The sequence below is a fragment of the Phodopus roborovskii genome, unplaced genomic scaffold, assembly GCF_943737965.1.
Source record: "Phodopus roborovskii unplaced genomic scaffold, PHOROB, whole genome shotgun sequence".
Classification (NCBI taxonomy): Eukaryota; Metazoa; Chordata; class Mammalia; order Rodentia; family Cricetidae; genus Phodopus; species Phodopus roborovskii.
In genome coordinates this window covers 5,396,672-5,413,007 of record NW_026126583.1, presented here as the reverse complement: position 1 = coordinate 5,413,007, position 16,336 = coordinate 5,396,672, and the positions used below count along the sequence as shown (strand labels likewise).

At 40.3% G+C, this 16,336-nt stretch overlaps 1 protein-coding gene across 1 annotated transcript in view; it reads left to right on the top strand.

Annotated features, from left to right (window-relative positions):
- Positions 1-16,336, top strand: part of Cdh20 (cadherin 20) — a 61,223-nt gene that overhangs the window by 40,784 nt on the left and 4,103 nt on the right. The window contains exons 9-10 of the mRNA XM_051203912.1: positions 2,409-2,526; positions 9,285-9,536. Coding sequence (XP_051059869.1) covers positions 2,409-2,526; positions 9,285-9,536 — 370 coding nt within the window. The remainder of the gene's footprint in view (positions 1-2,408; positions 2,527-9,284; positions 9,537-16,336) is intronic.

The following is a 16,336-nucleotide window of genomic DNA, read 5'->3' as shown; positions in this document are numbered from 1 at the left end:
GTCGGCCATGATGCTCCCATTGTGATTCCTACCACACTGTCTACCCACCCTTCAAAGTCCCATTTCAACCTATACACACAAGGTGTAAGACCTGTCTTAAAACTTTTCCCACTCTATTATCTATTCAAAGCATCCCCTATTGTTTTTGGTTTTGTTTGTTTGTTTTTGTTTGTTTGCTTGCTTGCTTGCTTATGTGGGGAGGCATGGCAGGGATGAGGGGAGGATACAGGGATCAGGAGGTATATGGAACTGGGATGCTGGGGTGCACAATATGAAATTCCCAAAGAATCAATAAAGAAGCTATTTTTTTTTAAATCCCCTAAGAAACATTTTTGTTCTGGAGCTTCCCGCAGCCATTTTACCCCAAATAAACACACAGATACTATATTAGTTATAACATTGTTGGCCAATGACTAGGCCTTCTTATTGGTTAGCTCTGTATTAATTATCAACCCATTTATATTAATCTAAGTATTTCTACCTGGCCTTATCTTAATGGAGAACACCTGCCATGTCCTATCCTCCCGGTCCCTCATGGCAAATCTGTCTGCCTACGTTCCCCAGCATTCTCTTCCTCTCCTAGTCCCCCATCTCCCTGTCTCTATTGGCCACAGTGTTTTATTCATCAATCAATAAGAGAAACATATATACAGAAGGCCATCTCCTATCACATTTTATCCCTTTACACTTGGCAATCAAAATAAAAAGGTACAGAATTTGCTTCTCCACGGGGACAGGGCAGATGGTGCCCTGGGTTGTAAGCAGCACTGACATGAGGCTGAGCTTTATGTGGCGGTTGTAAGCAGCACTGACATGAGGCTGAGCTTTATGTGGCGGTTGTAAGCAGCACTGACATGAGGCTGAGCTTTATGTGGCGGTTGTAAGCAGCACTGACATGAGGCTGAGCTTTATGTGGCGGTTGTAAGCAGCACTGACATGAGGCTGAGCTTTATGTGGCTATGTCCCCTGCTCCCCTGGCCCCAGCTTTATTACTACTCCATTCCATCCACTTTTAGATTTAACAGTCAGGCATTCCAGTAGGCTTACCCTGAAGCAGAGCTCTAAAATATGACATTTCTGAGACTGATAAAAAGGAAAAGCAGAGGGACTAAGTAAAATAAAAATTTTAAAACGTCTAGCTACAATAAAGATCCATTAGCAGCCTTACAGAGATCTAGAACTTTCCCAGATTTGGGGGGCTAGTGAAGCCCTTACACTACCCTGTGTCAGCTCATAATTGGTGCAGGTTTCCCTGAAAGGGTATGCTGACCATGGGTAAGGTATCTGTCTACACTGAAGGTGGTCCCTGAAGACACTGGAAGGTAACAAGCAGGGAAATAAGTCCTGGGAGGATCTGAACAGTATGCAGAAATCCCTCCACCCTTTGGTATCTTGTAACACTCTGGGTCCTCAAGCTGACTTTTGATGTAGTCATTTTTGTCCTAAAAAAAAAAAAAAAAAAAAAAAAAGGACAGCTTTACCAGCAGAAATGGCAGATTTACAGGCCAGACCATCTGTGCTACAGGGTATACAGGGTATTACAGTGAACACCAATGGAAACCAACTCATCAGAACTTGGTCCACAGCCCACAGCCCACAGCCCACAGCCCACCAACTAATGCTCCAAATGTCTATTTCACCCAGCTTTTTTAAGTGTTTTCCATGAGTTTCTGTAGCTTCATGAAAGGTATCCCATTGACAAACACTGTGGGAAGGAAAGAGCAACAGAACTTGGACTAAGGACAAGGGGAAGTCCTCTTGCTCTCCCTGCCACTGAGCTTCATTTTTTATTTTATTTTATTTTATTTTATTTTACGTTACTCTTCCCAACTGAGCCACATCCTCACTCCTCTGACTCTAGTCTGTGTCCCACAATGGTGAGCTTCTGCTCTGCATGTTTTCTGATTCCCTTCCTGAGCCAACAAAACATGACGGTCCTGTGGTACTTCCCTCCCAACCACATTCCATAGCTTAACAATACACTGCCCTGTTTATTTGCCTCTAGGTACTGGTTATTTTTAAACAGAGACATCTCAGAGATGGCAGTTTAGTCACAAAATACTTAATGATGGGATATAGACCGAGTGAGAGGGGGACCTTGGGGACAGGCAGGACCTTGTGACACTCCATAGTTCTTTCATTCCTTCTCTTTAACCATCCAAGCTGGGAGACTATTATGCACCTAAAACATGTAGGCAACACTTGTTCTTTACCTGCTACATATTCAAAATCAAGATCATGCTTAATTAATCCTAAACTGTGTGATGGCATGGAGGGTTTCCAGGTTAGTCTCAGGACATCTCCTCATTGGGGAAATGACTTAGTGTTGAACTCAAAGTTTAGACTTCCACTAGCCTTTGCCTTTTACTTTGTATCCAACTCACCCTGAACCTATGCCCCTCCTTCAGCTCATCCAGACAGTGAGTGCCGTGGATCAAGACGACCCTCACAATGGTCAGCATTTCTACTACAGTTTGGCTCCCGAGGCTGCTAACAACCCCAACTTCACTGTCAGGGACAACCAAGGTAAGCAGTGGACCCGGGGCTATCTGTGCTTTTCTACCGCTCAGGCTGGGCATTTTCACTTACTATACTACACGGTTTGAGTCTTCAGGCTTTTTTTTCTAATAGCAAGATGATATTAATGCTAATTTGTAGTCTACAAGGTTTTGTGTCATAACATCAAAGACAAAGAGTGCCCTCTGCTGTTTCTCAAATCCTCGTTCCTCCATCAGTTGACAAATACCAATGCTTGTTCTGTGAAAGACTCGTCAAGGCACAGTGGTGAATTTCCCTTCTTTAGTCCAACTCAGAGCAACTAGGTTTACATCTGAAGACAGAAAGAGCCTAAGGAAAAAGGGCCCAGAGAAAGAAACAAACCCCAACTGACATTTCTAATCAAAGATCAAAAGGGAGGGTGAGTATAAAGCCCCACAACAAAAGAGGCAAGGTTAAATTAAAGGGTACTAATAATAATGACAACAATGATATTAAAGGTAGCAAAAAGCAAATACAAGAACACAAAAGTATTCACAGAATTCAAACACTTTTTCTATGAAGACAAGCTTGTCTAAAGTAACCTGCCCTGGCCTGAAATGCATTATCCTGCTGCCCAAGCCTCCACCATTCCACCTGGCTTCAAACAACTTTAGGTTCAGAGAAAGCTACTGAGGTGGCGTTCCCATTGCAAAAGGTGCTTGCTTCCCGGTATATCTCTATGGAATTAGACATCTAGGATCTTTCCAACAAGCACCCATGGGAAGAGGGGATCCCAGACATAGTGCATTCTTGCGACTCAAATAGGGAGAAGAGGGACTTTTATTCTCCAGCTGAATATCAGGATAGTTGAAACCAAGCAGTTAACTGTCAGATGGATCCCTTGTTAATTCTGTCAACTCACTCACTCACTTGGGCATCCTCACTTCTCTGGGCTTCAACACCCTCATCTTAAGGGTGGCTTTGTAACAATCTAAACAAAATGTCATGACCAGGTGGCTCATTTTCCTCTCAAACATTATTTTTAAGAATTTGAATTACTGCCACAACCTCATAAATAGAATTATCTCCAACCTTTTAATTACCATAGTCTATGGAAGGAATGCTTACAAATAAAAATCCTGAGATTTCTGCATGTTTATGTGTAGTATGTGCTATGTTCACACGTATGGGCACATGTGGGGACGCATGTGTCAGAGGTTGACATCAGGTATCTTCCTTTAGATTTTGATGTATAATAATGGGCACATGTGAGTACAAGTACCCAGCACAAATACAAAGGCACCGGATTCTTTGGAGCTGGAGTGGGTACTGGGAACAGGTCCCACAGGTCTCTTCCTTCATCAGCCTCTACCTTATGTACTGAGGCAAGACCTCTCCTTTGAACCCAGAGCTTGTTGATTCAGATAACCTAGCTGGCCAGCTTGGCCCAGGGATGCTGTGTGTACCTGCTGAGCACTGGGATTATAGTAGGCCACCATGCCCACCTGGCATCTGTGTGGGTGCACAAACTCTGGTATTCGCCTTATGCAGCAGTTTGCCCAGCAGCCATCTCCCCTCCCCATACCCCTACCCAAGAATGCTATTGAGTCAAACTTCTGAATATCACTTCCCGGTTTCTTAGGAAGATCCTCCCTATAAAAAACAGTTTCACCCCCCCCCCCTTGGGGTTGGCTTCATGAAGGAAACCCTATGGTGAGAAGAGCTGGCCATTAAGTCTTTTCCTCGAATTTTAACTAGGTGTTACTCTTTTCACTCATACTTGCAGAGCTAACACAGAAAAATAACAAAACACTGCAAGTTTCCTAAAGGTGTCCATAGAAGCAATGTCATATGAAGATGGGCTACCAGAACAGGTCTGAGACAAAAGGAGATGAATCATATCTTGAAAGCTTTCCCAAAATAGAAGCTGGTGCATCTTTAACAGAAAGTGTGAATACCTGATCTCCAGATGACAATTTATCCCTCAGATACCTTTCCTAAGAGTGATTAAAAATAGACCCAATCCAGTACAGTGTGCCAATCATCCAGTGTCCCCACTTTTTATAATAAATAGCAAGTACTTTTTTATTATTACTTAGTATATATTATTACTTATGAGTATATAGTTTTTATATTTGAAGTATTATTTATTTTGTTTACATATTTTATAAATTATTAATAAAATATTATATATTAAATACTACTTAGTAAGTACTTAAATAAATGTAAATACTTTTACAAATAAAAGTAAAGCCTTTTTTAGCAAGGGTTTGTGAGAACCGTAGACAAACCCAGGGCTTTGCACATGCTGGGCAAGCTCTCTACCACTACGCAATATCCCCACTCTTTCTCTCTTTATCTTTTTATTGGGTTTGGATTTCAGAGGTCAAGTCTCACTATTACCTACTCACTAGCTTGGAACTTTCTATACAGACCTCCACTCGCCTCAGTAGGCCTACTGCCTCTGCCTCCCAAGTTCTGGAGTTATAAGAGCATACCATTATGCACTGCCTTTTTGTTTTTTTTCAGTCTCAAAACATGAAAAGGAAACTATATATATATATATATATATATACATATATATATATATACATATATATATATATATATATACATATATATATATGTATATATATATATGTATATATATATATATATATATATTTTAAAGGTTTGAAATCATTCTCTCATCTTTGTTTTATTTGGTATTTATAATGACTAGTGAAGTACCATTCTCATAGCCCCACGCAAATGACAGAAGATCAGAGAGTAAAGAAAGGGGGGGCAGAATGAGGATGCAGGTCAGTGGTAGAGCACATCTCTCACATACAAGGCCTTGGGTTCTGTCCCAACACTGCATAAAAGACATAGTGGTACCAGGAAGTGTTGCTTAACTTCCTGTTTTAGCACATGCACATGGTTACACACACACACACACACACACACACACACACACACACACACACACCACATACCCAGAGCATTCTGTTCTGTCACCTTAGAAACAAATACTATTTGCAAAATAAATAAATAAATGAAGTTATTAAAGTCCTAATTATCACTTTCAACAAATCATTCCAAATGGCTAATATATGCCAGTCCCAACAGGACCAGACTTAGCCACGTGATATAAAGTTCTGGGCGTGTTTTCTGTTGTATTGCTGTTGTTGTTTTGTTGTTGTTCCAGCACTATGTCAGCCTTTCTTATAATCCTTATGTTCTAAACTAAATTAAAGCAAACTAAAAAAAAATAAATACAAGTTTTGTTTAGAGAAAATTCGATTTTTGAAAAAATTAAAATTGCAACGGCTAATTAGCAGTACTTTGTTACTAAGTCAAGTGAGGGATGCAAAAGATTGGTTGTGTGTTATGTAGGCATATAAATATTGTCTAAATTAGGGTTGCTACAACGAAACACCATGAGCAAAAGGTAAGCTGGAGAGGAAAGGGTTTATTTGGCTTACACTTCAGCAATATTGTTCATCACTGATAGGGCAAAAAACTTGAACAGTGCAGGATCCCAGAGGCAGGAGCCGAAGCAGAGACCATGGAGAGGAGCTGCTTATTGGTTTGCTTCCCATGCCTTCCTCAAACCACCTTCTTATAGAATGCAGGACCATCTTGCTCATATGGCACCATCCACACGGGCTGAGCCCTCCCCCCCATTGATCACTAAATGAGAAAATGCCTTTCAGCTGGATCTCATAGAGGCATTTGCTCAGCTGAGGCTCCTTCCTCTGATGATTCTCACTTGTTTCAAGTTGTCACACAAAACCAGCCAGTACAAATATAATGTTCAGACTAATAACTGATTGCTGTCATTTCACGCTGACAAGAAAATAAGATGAAAGTAAACCTGTGTCAAAGAAGGAAACAATTACAATTATCTGAAAATGTTTTAACCACTGTCTAAGGGTTTCTATTGCTGTGATAAAACACCATAATGAAAAACTACTTGGAGAGGTGAGATTTTATTTCGTCTACGACTCTCAGGTCACTCCATCACTGAGGGAAATCAGGGCAGGAAGTCAAGGCAGGGCCCTAGAAACAAACTGGAAGGGGTCATGGAGGAACACTGCATACTGGCTTGTTCCCCTCCACCTCCTGAGCCTGCTTTCTTATAGCACCCAGAACCACCAGTTCAGGGATGGCACCGCGCACAGAGAGCTGGGCCCTCCCAAATCAACTGTCAATCAAGAAAATGCACCACAAGCCTATCAGGTGGGAGCATTTTCCCAATTAAAGTTCCCTCTTCCTAAACAACTCTAGCTTGTGTAAAGCTGACATAAAACCAGCTAACTCACCACTAATGCTATGACACTAAACAAGCAATTGTATGGCATTGTGGGAGGACTAGATGGTTTAGAATCTGAGAAACCAGAGTTCAAACGCCTGCTTTGCTACTATCTAGGGTAGTGACTATAAAGAAATTGTAATTAACCTAGGTCTTAATTCTTTCAATGTAAAGGGATAGAATCATTAAGTAACACAACCAATTGTCACAACGATTAAATGAGACACTACATGTACAAAATACAGAAACTTGTGCTTGAGTACAATAACAAAAACAAACAAACAAAAACAAAAAAACAGTGAGACAAGTAAGCATAAAGTAAGGAGTAATGCATTAGGAAGGTTTGAGCTGCACCTGACAGCTGGCCACCTCACTCAGCTGTGCCCCAGGCAGCACGGATCTTGTGTTCTTTCAATTATGGCTTCATGGCAAAAGAAGAGGGAGAGTCAGACACCAGCTCCTACCTGCTCATTTTCTGTCAATTAAGGCAAATTATTCTGCTATATCCAACTTACAGAGTGTAGGAAAGTAGGGTCCTTTACTACATTCAAGACGGGAAAGAAGCAGAGATCTTAACTAGCCTTGTGTGCTTTACGCTTTTAGACAAGTTGTGAAATTCTAGTCCACCTGAAACTTACCCAGAAAGTTTTCTGTTACTGGTGTGGACTTTTCGTTGTTTTAAGGTTTTCTTGTTCGCTTGTTTAGCAGGGCCTGACTGTGGAGAACCTCCTGGCCTCAGCCCCTGCCCCAGCTCCAGAATTACAGGCGTGTGCCACCATATCCAGCCTGGTTTTGCTCTATGTGCTACCCTGCCACACCTCTCAAGTATTCCTCTGCTCAAATGAGCACAGTATGCAAAAGCCAGCTTTGCTTTATAGCTCAAAGGCAGTCTGGGTAACTTAAGAATAGGAACTTCAAAATTCTTAAATCTAAAACTATATACTGCTTGGCAAATATCAACATCAATACACCTGCCCATACAGAGAACTTTGAGAAATATACACAACAATTTAGCTAAAGAAAGATTAGATTCTGTTACCCAGAAGTGTTTAGTCAGCAAGGTCACGTGGCTACAGGAGATGATTTTCTAATGCTCTAATTGCAGAGAAATGAGACATGTTTGAGACGATGCACAGGAGGCCAGGGAGGTGGCTTTGTCAGGAAACTACTTCTTGCACATGCATGAGCCAGGTGTGGCAGTGCACGTCTCAAAGCCTAGCTCGGGTAGAGGGAAACAGGTGAGTTTCCAGAGCTCACTGGCCAGTCTGTCCAACTGGAGAGGTAGGGCCAAGTTCAGTGAGAGACCCTCTCAAAAAATAAAGTGGAGAGCAAGGAAAGCACCCATATCAACCTCTAGCTTTGTCACATGTGTGAACATACATGTGCACAAACTTACATATACAAATATCCCCCACACAAAAGATACGGGTTGCCTGAATGTCCTGAGTTCATTATTACACTATATATGTATGTATATGTATACATACATATATATACATATACATGTATGTATATATGATATACTTCATAAAGGTATACAATTATCTCTTAATTAAAATTCTTATTTTTAAATAGAGGGAAAAATAATAAGTTCTTATTTTTTAAACAGGAAGAAAAGTAACTAATACTTTTCACCGAGGCTGAAAAGATGATTCAGCAGTTCAGAGCACTTGTTGCTCTTCCAGGTGACCTGTGATGAATTTGCAGCACACACATGACAGCTCACAATCATCTGTAACTCTAAGTTTCCACACCCTCTTCTGGACTCTGCAGCCACCAGGCACACAGGCGGTATACAGACAAGCACACAGCAAAACATCCAAGCACATAAAATAAAAAGCACAGAACTTATTGAATCCAGAGTAACTGTCTGGACATCCCACAGACCAGGAGAAGTTAAAAGGTGTGTCATATGACCAAGGCTTCAAATGAGTTGTTAAAATGAGCAGGTTCTTCAGGAAGCTGGTGATGCCACTGAGAGGCATAAAAGAAAATAGCAAAATACACGAATCCCAGCCCGAATAGCAAAGATAAGCAATGTTCTAAGGCCCATGTGGGCTCCTCAGCTTTCCTTTCCTGGAGGCAGAAAGCCATGCAGGACCTTGGCAAGCTTCTGAGTAGAAACAGACAGGCCTCACAAATCACCAATGACTGTTCATTTCTGTCAACTTTCCCAGCAACACTTCTGTTAGATCTGAAGGCTGACAGTTCGCCCTGGGAACTTTATGTCACAAAGGGTAAGAATGTCTCTCACAAAAGGGCTCTCCTAGGCCTTAGGGTTTTGCATGAGAGCAAATGAAAATCTTGATTTCTGAACCCAGGTGCTGAGGTACACCAATGGACCATGGCTGTAGCTGACACACCTTCTAACCTCTGTCCCTCCTCTGCCCTGTCCCTGCCCCCCTACTTTCTTCAGTCCAAGAAATTCATCCAGTTGTGGGGCTTCCCTTTCCTTCTCCATTCTCATTTTCCTTTTTCTCCTGTTTAATCCCCTAATGTCTTACTCCCTCAGATAATACCGCTCGAATTCTAACCAGGAGAGCTGGCTTCCGGCAGCAGGAGCAGAGTGTCTTCTACCTGCCCATCCTCATAGCCGACAGCGGACAGCCAGTGCTCAGCAGTACGGGCACACTCACCATCCAAGTGTGCAGCTGCAATGATGATGGCCACGTCATGTCCTGCAGCCCAGAGGCCTATATGCTCCCAGTCAGTTTGAGCCGGGGAGCTCTCATCGCCATCCTGGCCTGCATTTTTGTCCTCTTGGGTGAGTTGGTGGCTCCTTTTGTATGTGTGTGTTGGGAGGGACCACATGTTTTTAGACATGAGTCAGTTAAGCCCCTATCTCAGCTATTCAGCACTGGTCTTCTTGTCTCAAGATTACTTCACAGGTGGTAGAGTGAAGCTTGGACAAAAGTACAGAAGTTGAAGACAGTCCCTTCCCTCATGGCCTCTTTGGCAAGATTAGAGCACATAGATTTATCAAGTGTCTAGTATGGCCTGAAGACCATACTAGGCCTGGGATTACTAACACAGAAACACCCTGGCCTTCATAGTTTATCTCAGGTGATAGAAGTTCATATAGACATGACAGAACAAATTTACATGGGAGAGGATATGATAATCATGTCTTCAAATGCATTTCCGGTAAGTAGCAATTATACCCTGCAGACTGAACAGAAGGCCCAAAGCCAATGTCAGAAGCAGATCCAGGCCTGACATGCAGGCAGGCCATGCACTGGTCACCTTTCCTAGGTGACACTCTTTCCTAGCCGGCGCCTGTCTCACCTCTACCCTGTCTACTGAGTCAAGCCACGGCACGTATTTCTTGCTTAGAGAAAAGCAAATGGGATAGACAACATTCTTATTCGATATAAATAGACCCCCACAGCTGCTGTGTTTATACCCTGTAATCCCAGCACTCACGAGGCTAAGGCAGGAGGACTGCTACAAGCTTAAAGCCATCCTGGTCTGCAGAGAGAGCTCTAAGCCAGCCTAGAAATCCTTGACTACATAATCAGACCCACCATCTCAAAATAAATGAATAATGAAAGAGAAAGAAATTTCAGCAACTTAACCCGGAAGAAAAATATAAAGCACTAGAAAGGAGTGGAGGGAGGGGAATTCAAATTATTTAGACTTGCATTTCTAGTTTACCTAAACACCAAGAGACTGAGTCACACGAAAGGAATATTCACTGTGGAAAATGTCAGTCAGCATTGCACTGAGTTTCTACATAGGCCTGTGGAATAGATTCATCAAAACACATTTTACAATATGACGTGGGCTTTGGTTGTATTGGGGTGGTCTGCCTTATATTACAAGAGAGGAACATAATCTTCCAGAAAGAGTTATGGTTCTGCCCTTGGCTGGCTGTACAAAGCAAAACATGCCTGCAATTCCTTATATTTCCACAAGGTGGCACAAGGAGACCTTGAGCGGGGAACACGGAGCTTTCCCCCTAAGTAAACTGCTCCTAGGAGAAATTTCCCTGTGTGTGTGTGTGTGTGTGTGTGTGTGTGTGTGTGTGTGTGTGTGTGTGTGTGTGTACAAATCAACCGCAGTGTAAACCTGGTAGTTGTGTGAATTGTATTTAACCTGGATTGTGTACTTTGAGAAGTAAACAAGTGTGAAACTAGTGGGATTTTATGACACTCATGCTTATCTTGGCTTCTAGAAACTTCTTATTCTGTACAGTTTAAAAGATGGGTCTTAGTTTACAAACGAATTAGCTCCTGCACAGCACACTGAGCCAATCTCTTTAAGTCAGTGCTTCTGTAATGATGGCTTTTTGTGGGCCAGAATGAACTTACCGTCTTTTCCAAGAACAGCCAGCTTTGATCATGTTGATTCAGAGAGCCTTGTTCTCCTGATGTCCTCCCTCTCCTCTGGCTCCTCCTCCTCCTCCTCCTCAAAGTTCCCTCAGCCCTGGGGGAAGAATTTGATGAAGACATCCCATTTAGAAACTTTAGAACTGAGTGTCCAAAACTATCTTTCCTCCCCCCCCCCCCCACCGGTTTCTTTCCCGTCTGGCTGTGGGTCTCTGTGTTTGTCCCCCATCTGCTGCAAGAGGAAGCTTCCCTGATGATGGCTAAGCAAGGCACTGATCTACAAGTATAGCAGAGTGGAAGTCATTTTACTATTACATCCTTTTACTAGAACAGTGGCATTTGGTTTTACCCTTGGTCCCTGAGCCATCTAGTCTTAGTGTCAGTCATCTCACAGAGTGCATCTTAAGTCATTAAGCCCCTGGCTGGTTATTTCCACAAGCTCTGTGACACCATTGCACTAGCATATCTGGAAGAAACACCATTGTAGACTGGAGGGTTTGTAGCTCTGTTCCTTATCTTTCTCCTTTGGTAGCATGCAGAGTATCAAAGCCACTAGTCCATAGGGTTCTTTGTAGGCACCAGCTCTATTTCTCCATGTTCAAGGAACTGTATTTGTATTGCCTTTGGAAAAGAGCCTTTACCTTCTATTTGTGTAGAGTAGCCTATAGTCTTGGCAACATCCTGTGTTGTTTGGAGATTCCTCAATTAGATGCAGCACACTCCCAGTACTGGAAGCTTCACTTGGTGACAAGGAATAGCTAATTGAGACCCTGTCTCCTGATTTTTTTGGCCATTTTGTTTAGATCACCTGTATTTATCTATATATTTTAGAAAGTTTCAATTGTATTAGGTTTCCATATCGTCCTTCAATTAGCCCTTATCTTAGCTGTCTTACCCCATATTCCCCTCCTTAGTCCTCCTTTCTTCTCCCCTTCCCTACTTGACTTCTCATTCCAGTCTGCCCCGCCCCCATATCCAACCCTAACTATCTAATCTATTTCCCTTTCTTTAGGGAGATCTATCTGCTCCACCTAGTTTCTTATTCTATACCTGACCTCTGTGGTTCTATAGATTGTAGCTTGGTTGTCATTGACTTGACAACTAATATTCCAAATAAGTGAATGCATACCATATATCTTTTTCTGGGTCTGTATTACCTCATTCACAATGATTTTCTTTTCTTGGTTCCATTCATTTACTTGCAAATTTGTTTAATGGTTGAGTAATACTCCATTGTGAAATGTGTCACATTTTCTTTACCCATTCTTCTATTGAGGGATTTCTTGGTTGATTCCAATTTCTGGCTATTATGAGTAAAGCACCAATAAACATGATTGAGCAAGTGTCTCTGTGGTGGGATGAATTCTTTTGGTATATGCCCAAGAGTGGTACAGTTGGGTTGATCCCCATCTCCCCCTAGGAACTGGGACAGTGATTTCCATAGTGGCTGTACAAGTTTGCACTCCCACTGGATAAGCATTCTCCTTATTCCACATTTGTAACCAGATACTTTTCTTTGTTCCTCCCAGTCCCACTGGACGAGTTTCTCTCTGACTTGGCAGTCCCCATGGCTACTTATAAAATACTCACTCAGAGGCTTAATATTAATTATAATTGCTTGCTTAATGGTTCAGGCTTATTATTATCTAGCTCTAATGCCTTAAATTAACCCATTTCTATTCATCTATATATTGTCACATGGCCATGGTGTTACCTCATTTTCTACATGTGTTACTTCCTTGCCAGCTGGCTAGCATCTCTCAGACTCCACCCTCCTTCTTCTGTATCTCTTCTTAGATTTCCCACAAACTAAAACAGCTTTATTCACCAACCAATAAAAGCAAAACATATTCACACTCTACATAACATTGCACATTCTTGCCAGCACAAAGTGTCCCTTGATTTCTTGATCTTAGCCATTCTGATGGTTGTAAGATGACATCTCAAAGAAGTTTTGATTTGTATATTTCCCTAATGACTAATGGCATTGAACATTTCTTTGTTTCTCACCATTTGAGTTTCCTCTTATACCCTATATTTTAAGTAAGCTATTTTCTTTATATACAGTCTATTTTGTCCTTTATAATTTTGGATATTGGTCCTCTTGGGAAAAATCTTTTCCCCTTCTGAAAACTGCCACTTTGTTTGAATGACCTTGTCCTTTGCCTTATAGAAGCTTTTCAGTTTCGTGAGTCCCATTGTTGATCTTACTGTCTGTACTATCTGTGTTTTGTTCTTGTGTTGTCTCCTGTGCCAATGCATTCAAGATGATTCCCAACTTTGTCTTCTATCAGGGTCACTGTGTCTGGTTTTACTTTGAGATCTTTGATCCACTTAGACTTGAGTTTTGTACAGAGTAGTAAGTATAGAGGAGTTATTACAATTATTGTACATATAGTTTGGCCAGCACCACTCACTGAAGATGCTATCGTTTTTACATAGTATAGCTTTAGTTTCTTTATCAAAACTCAGGTACACAGGCATCTTCACCTGGGTCCATCTGGGTCTTCAACTCAATTCTGTTAATAAACTCTATCTCTTTTGTGTTAGTATCATGAAGTTTTTATTACTATAGCTCTGTCGTACAATTTGAAGTTGGGGATGTTGATATCTCTAGTGGTTCTTTGATTATTCAGGATTGTTTTAACTATCCTGGTTTTGTGTGTTTTATATGAAGCTGAAGAGTGTCAATCCAAGATTTGTGAAGAATTTTATTAGTATTTTGATGGGATTGCATGGAATCTGTAGATTGGTAGGATAGCCATTTTTACTATGTTAATCCTACTGATCCATGAGCATGGGAGATTTTTCCAGCTTCTGATGACTTTTTCAGTTTCTTTCTTTAAAGACTTGAAGATTTTATCATACACATCTTTCACTTGCCTGGCTAGAGTTACTCCAAGATGTTTTATATTATTTGAGGTTGTCGTGAGGATGCTATTTCACTGATTTCTTTCTCAGTCCATTTGTCATTTGTGTATAGGAAGGTTACTGATTTTTCTGAGTTTCTTTTGTTTCCAGATACTCTGCTGAACGTGTTTATCAACTGTGGTTTCTCAGTGTAATTTTTAGGGTCACTTGGGTATATCATACAATTTGCAAAGATATTTGACTTCTTCCTAATTTGTATACCCTTGATCTCCTTCAGTTGTCCTATTGCTAAAGCTAAGACTTCAAGTGGTATACTGAATAGGAATGGAGAGAGAAGACAATCTTGTCTTGTTCCTGATTTTAGTGGAATTTCTTTGGATTTCTCTCCATTTATTTTAGTGTGGCCTATGGGATAGATATAAACTGCCTTCATTATGTTGAAGTATAAGCCTCTTGCAGTCTTAAATTTTCCACAGCTTTTTACCATGAAGGGGTATTAGATTTTGTCACAAGCCTTTCCTGTGTCTAATGAGATGATCTTGTAGTTTTGGTTTTTCCATTTATTTATATAATGGATTACATTAATTGATTCAAGTATAATGAACTGAATCTGTGAGATGAAGTCAACTTGATCACGGTAGATGACGTTTTGATGTGTTCTTTGATTCAGTTTGCAGGTATTTCCCTGAAAATTTTTTTTATCAATATTCACAAGTTAAACTGACCTGTAATTCTCTGTTTGGTCTCTATGTGATTTAAGTGTCAGGATAACATGGCTTTGTAAAACAAATTGTGTGATGTTTCTTCTGTGCCATTTTGTGGAATAATTTTAGAAGTATTTGTCTTAGCTCTTTTTTGAAAGTCTGATAGAATTCTACACTAAAACCATCTGGCTTTAGAATTGTATTGCTTGGCAGGCTTTAATTATTGTTTTCATTTCACTAAGAATTATAGGTCTGTTTAAGTTACTTATCTGCTCTCAATTTAACTTTTGTTCAGTGACATCTATTGAGAAAATTTTTCATTCCTTTTAGATTTTCCAATTTGTTGGAGTACAGGTTTTTAAGGTATGTCCTTATGGTTCTCGAGATTTCCTTAGTGTCTGTTGTTATATTCTTCATTTCAACTCTAATTTTGTTAACTTAAATATTTTCTGTGTTCATTAGTTAGTTTGGATAAGAATTGATCAATCTTATTTTCTCAAAGGACCAACTCTTTGTGCCATTTGGTTTTTGTTGTTGTTTATATCAGCCCCGAGTTTGATTACTTCTTGAGCTCTACTCCTTTGGGGTATAATTTTCTCTTTTCATTCCAGAACTCTCAGGTGTTGCTAACTCACTAGCATGAAATCTCTCCATTTTTTTGTTTATGTAGGTACTTAGTACTATGAACTTGCCTTTATAACAAGCTTCATTGTTCCATAAATTTAGGTATGTTACATATTCATTTTCATTCAATTATAGAAAGTCTTTCATTTATTTCTTGAGTTCTGTTTTGATCCATTTTTTTTATTCAATAGTGAGTTGTTCAGTTTTTATGAGTTTGTAAACTTTAGTTGTCTCTGTTGTTGTTGACATCCAGTTTTAATCCATGGTGGTATGACAGAATGAAGCAAATTATGTGGTCAATATTAGAGTTCCTTGAGCTGCTGAAAAGAATGTATATCCTTCTGTAATATTCTTCTGTAAATATGATGGGTCCACTAGGTTTATGATGTCTGTAGCTCCAGTATGTGTAGAAGACCTGTTTGTTGGTGAGGATGAGGTACTGAAGTCTCCTACTATAAATCACTGATGGTCAATATGTTATTTAACCCATAGTAGCTTTTTTGTTTTTTTTGTTTTTTTGTTTTTTAAATGAACTTGGGCGCCATTATATCTGGTGCACATATGCTATAAATTGCAATGTCCTCTTGGTGGATTTTTCCTTTAACAAACATAGTATCTCTTCTGATTAGTTTTGGTTTGAAGCCTATTTTGTCAGATATTTAAATTATTATACCAGGTTATATTTTGTATTGTCTTTTTCCACCATTTTACCATGAGGTAAATGGATTCTGTTTTCCATTCACTTTGCTAGTCTGTGTTGTTTTATTGGGGATTTGAGATCATTGGTGTTAATATCAATGAACAATGTTTGTTGATTCTTTTTATTTTGTAGTTGTGTTGTGTGTGTGTGGGGGGGGATCAGTATGTTTCCCCTCTGGATTTGTGGTCTGAAATTATTTATTCCTTGTGTATTCTCCTTCTAGGAGCTTCTACAGGGTTGTATTTGTATATGAGTACATTTTCTCCATCTATTGAGATTGAAAGTTTTACTAGGTATAGTAGTCTAGGCTGACATCTCTTTAGTTTTTAGAGCATCT